The sequence below is a fragment of the Mandrillus leucophaeus genome, unplaced genomic scaffold, assembly GCF_000951045.1.
Source record: "Mandrillus leucophaeus isolate KB7577 unplaced genomic scaffold, Mleu.le_1.0 Scaffold2, whole genome shotgun sequence".
Lineage (NCBI taxonomy): Eukaryota > Metazoa > Chordata > Mammalia > Primates > Cercopithecidae > Mandrillus > Mandrillus leucophaeus.
Genome location: NW_012102031.1, coordinates 13713712 through 13718409, shown reverse-complemented (window position 1 = coordinate 13718409; position 4698 = coordinate 13713712). Strand labels below are relative to the sequence as shown.

The window sequence follows — 4698 nt, the reverse complement described above, 5'->3', positions numbered from 1 at the left end:
ACAGGAAACCACCGCCCACTGACACAGGGACTGCACCATCTATCCTTGGTTTTCGTGGTGCCTGCCATGCTTCCTGTATTGCTGTTAAATACAAGGGGCAGGCCTCTGCAGGATCCCAATGTTTTAAAAGGGCAATACGAATATGATTCTAATACATAAAAAGTATGAGGGCAGCAAGAATTTAGTTACAACGCCCAAAAATCCTCAGAGAGAAGCCACATGGCACTCTGCACTGTTACCACTGCATCGAGTCTGGGCAGGGCACAGGTGACCAAGGGACAAGTCTTATTTAACTGATTTCACAAGGGTCCAAGAGTTTTATTAGACAACCCATGTCAAGGTACAAAATGATTAATGACAATAACAGCCATATTCTATTAGCCAAGTGCCACTTGTCACTATGAAACTATCCTGTAGGACATCCCTGGGCTCTCAGTTGCTAATTGGCTGCTTGAAGAAACGAATGTCCTCAAATCAAGACCCTAACGCAAAGAGATTCCAGAGAGTGGCTTAGAAAGCCCAGCTACTCTTACCAAGGTGGGGAAAGGGTCAGGGGAATGAACCTCTGCAGAACAATTTGAATTCCCAAACTGAATTAAGAGGGAAACAAATATGCAGGCAGGGCAAGGCCTCGGGGGGGCTCCTGGGTCTGGGACAGGGGGTGGGAGACAGGAGAGGCAAAATGGCAGGGACTTGACAGCAGGTTCCTCTTGTCTACTTCTTCCTCCCGCCTCTCTCCTTGAGGGCCAGGTGGATGACTGCGCCATTGGCCATGTTGTAGTAGGCCAGTGAGTTGGAATCTTTGATGAAGATACCCTGGAAAACAGAGAGCATGAATTAGCATGGGGCAACCCAGCCTTGGGCATACCGCTGCAACCTTACAACTGTGCACCTGGTCCGTTTGCGCTCTGGACTGAGCAAATACAGGAGCTTGCGAGAAGGTAAGGTGTTGGGGATTGGAGGCCTCTCATTCCTCCCACTGTTTCCTTTCTTCCCACCAATTACGCTCCTCCCCTTTGTCAACATTTGACTCAAAAGCTCAACTCCCCAAAAAGTTGGCCCTGACCAACTCCATGGAGCACTGACTCTGAAATCACAAGACCTTCAGGGATCACTTAGCCCAACAGCCTCAATGTATAGAGATAATTGAGGCCCACAGCGGGGATTTGTTCAAGTTCAGAGAGGAAGAACATAACACCTCCGTGTGACCTGGCATCAGGTGGGGTTACACTATCACCTCCAAGTCAGGCTGCCTGAGGTCGCACCGGCAGGGATGGCCCAACCACTGGATCAGGAACCCACCAGAGCATGCCTAAGTCTTGTCCCTAAATCTCTATGCCCCATCATTGAGGCAAAGAATCTTACAGATCCCACACAAAACTCTACTGTGACCCCACCAGAGCCCTGCATTGTTGGGCACACCTGCCCTAGCACTTCCAGCCACCATCATGACTTCTAGGACGGATTCAGATGGCCACACCCAGATACCACTTCACTCCCCTTTTGGCTTCCATGAGAGATTTAGCTTCTGTGAAAGCAGAGGTGTCAGGACCCAAGGGGCAGGTCTGTGGACAAACTGACTCACCTCATACTGTAGCTTCTGTTTCCCTGCAGGCATGCCTGTGGCTTCATGAATCTTCACCTTAATGACAGAGACCTGTGGGATCAAGCAGCAGTCATTCAACTCCTTGGTAAGGCCAGCTAGAGGAAGCTTTCCCCTGACTGCTTGGTTCCCATGCACCCGATGCCAGTTTGTGGCAGCAACCCATACCTGGTCCGTGAGCGGGAGAGTGAAGACCAGCACCTGCCCATTCAGTTTCCATTCTGTCTTATCCTGCATGTTGGGCACCTGGACTTTGATGGACACTGGACCCTATAAAACAGGAGGTGGTCATTATGCCGAGGGAGCCCTGAGCCAATCAGGAACTATCCTCTGCTATCCCGAGACCTGTCCAGACAATGTCACCCGTGCATCTGGGCTCCTGGACTCTGGCCTGATTCACCACCGATACCACTTGGATACCACTTGTACGGTTGTACAAGTCACTACCCCCTTGCAAGATTAGGTTTCTTTTCTTTAAAACAATCTCTATCTTGTCTCCTGCTGAGTCTGGAGCTAAAGTGAAGAACTTTGGTGAAAACACTCTGCACATCCCAAGGGAAAAGAATATGACCTGCAGGGTCAGAAGACCTGGATTCCCAATTTAGCTTCCCAGCTAACAAGGTCTGTCTGAGCCTCAATGTCATTATCCATCAGAGAGGATTAATGACTGTTTTGAGTATTGAGTGGAAGTATCTGTAAAGTACTTAGCTCTTTCCTGGTACTTGAGTTAAGCATTTAAGAAATGGGAACTATTATTAAAAAACAAACAAACAGGGTGGGCGCGGTGGCTCACGCCTATAATCCCAGCACTTTGGGAGGCCAAGATGGCGGATCACTTATGGCCAGGTGACAAGCCTGGCCAACGTGGCAAAATCCCCTCTCTACTAAAATACTAAAAATACAAAAAGTAGCTGGGTGTGTGATGCACACCTGTAATCCCAGCTACTCGGGAGGCTGAGTTATAAGAATCACTTGAACCCGGGAGGCAGAGGTTGCGGGGGAAAAACAAACAAACAAACAATTTGGTCAAAGACATTGGGGGAGCAGAAGCTGGGGCTGTTTCTGTATCCTCACTGCAGCCTGACAGCTTCTCTAGGGACTGGCAGTGACAAGGTCCCCACCTCCCCTTATTGCAGGACCCCAACAGGATGCCACCCAACAGGCAGACCTCCTAAGGGCTAGAGCTGGGGAGGAAGGCCACAGTAAATTTTAAAACACCACACACAATTTCCTCCAGGGGTCTAGGGTCCCTCTCACACCTGAGTTGTGCTGTCCGTGCAGCTGGGTCTCCCTGTTGGCCTGTTAAGTCTACACCAGAGGGACCACCACAGTTACCACCTCTGCCACCACCACCATCACCATCACCACCAATGCTCTCTGCTCCTCTAATTTTTGACCCCACATTCACGGTGTGCTCAGAAGCCCTTAGATGCCTCCAGCGGCTGACCTACGCCCCAGAAGCCAAGACTGGGAGTAAAATAGGGTCAGTCTGGGAAGTGTACGACAGGGGCGAGGCTGAACTCTCCAGCTAGAAACTTGAGCAGCATTCTGGGATCACATACCTTGTTTCTGCGCAGGAACTCCTCCTCTGGCATGAGGCTATCTTCTGTCTTCAGTTTTTTGGAGGTAGGCTCATCTTCCATGGGAGGTGGGGGATGAACAGGGGGCATTGGGGCTGGAGCTGGGACAGGTGCCACAGGTGGAGCAGGCACAAAGGCTGCAAAGACAAGAATAAGCAGCCCCATGAGAGGGCAGAATGGGCCCAGGACTCAGGGCTGATGAGAAGTTGAGAGAGGAGGTTGCAAAGGTTTCCTCTAGTCAGAGGTGTGAAGCGCTGTTCCCTGCTGAGTCTGGCAGCCAGCAGGTTCCCCAGCAGGGGGACCTGGGAGGCTGCCCAGATTGGATAGCAGAGGACTGCAGGAGGGGCAGGACTGACGGATGGAGCTAGTGCCAGGCAACAAGCAACTCTCAGGCCTCTGAGCCTGTTAGGGACCTGATCCCTGAATGCAGACACCGGCTACATCATTTTAGCCTCCCATTTCTACCAGGAATGGTAGCTCCCAGCTCTAGGGTTGCGGATCTTTCACACAGGAAGCCAGGGCCTCTCCTCTGGGCTGGACACCCTGCTGGAACAGCTCGCACTAGCATCAGCCACAGCTCTGTTGACAGTACTTGGCCTGTGGTCCCTGACCTAATAGCCTGGAAAGTGATGCAAGAGATACTGACCTGTTGGCACAATCATAGGGGGTGGGCGGGGGGCCATGATAGGAGGGGCCGAGGGAGGCATGGGCACCACGTTGATTCTGGGCGCGTGGATGATGGGCGGCATGGGGGCGATCACTGAGCCTGGGGGCAGCCGAACCACAGATGCCATTGGGGGCCGGGGCATGACAGGTACTGCAGAGACAACTGTAGTACGAACTGGAGGTGGCATCTGTGCAGGAAAGAGACCCACAAGTTACAGGAAGCCAAAGTTGGACTCCAAGGGCACACACAGTTGGCAACTGGCCGCCTGCAGCTCTGAGGATGAAGGTTAGACAGCTCCGTCCTGGCCCCCTGGGACTGAGAAACTGTGGCCTCACACTGGGCGTCCAACAGGAACTGAGCTACTGAGAGCCTGAGAATGACACTCTCTCTGCTTGGGACTTGGCAGCTCAAATTCGACCAGCTACTTTGGCAATCACTGAAAGAGTTACTAAAGAGGCTGAGACCTTGGCTGGGCACAGTGGCTCATGCCTACAATCTCAGCATGCTGTTTGGGAGGCTGAGGTGGGCGAATCACCGGAGGTCAGGAGTTCGAGACCAGTCTGATCAACATGGAGAAACCCTGTCTCTACTAAAAATACAAAATTAGCTGGGCGTGGTGACGCATGCCTGTAATCCCAGCTACTTGGGAGGCTGAGGCAGGAGAATCACTTGAACTCGGGAGACGGAGGTTGCGGTGAGCCGAGATCGTGCCACTGCACTCCAGCCTGGGCGACAAGAGCGAAGCTCTGTCTCAGAAAAAAAAAAAAAAAAAAAAAAAATAGGGAGAGGAGCTGAGACCTCGACTAAATCTCCTGGAGACAGGCCAGCAGTCCTCACAGACCCAATAA

At 51.9% G+C, this 4698-nt stretch overlaps 1 protein-coding gene across 1 annotated transcript in view; it reads right to left on the bottom strand.

Annotated features, from left to right (window-relative positions):
• Nucleotides 1-285: 285 nt before the first annotated feature.
• The window catches only part of SF3A1 (splicing factor 3a, subunit 1, 120kDa), a 28793-nt gene continuing 24380 nt past the window's right edge, over nt 286-4698 (bottom strand). Inside the window, exons 12-16 of the mRNA XM_011979090.1 lie at nt 3830-4037; nt 3166-3320; nt 1772-1873; nt 1586-1657; nt 286-816 (exon numbers count right to left, since the gene is read on the bottom strand). Of these exons, the coding sequence (XP_011834480.1) occupies nt 715-816; nt 1586-1657; nt 1772-1873; nt 3166-3320; nt 3830-4037 (639 nt within the window). The 3' untranslated portion in view covers nt 286-714. The remainder of the gene's footprint in view (nt 817-1585; nt 1658-1771; nt 1874-3165; nt 3321-3829; nt 4038-4698) is intronic.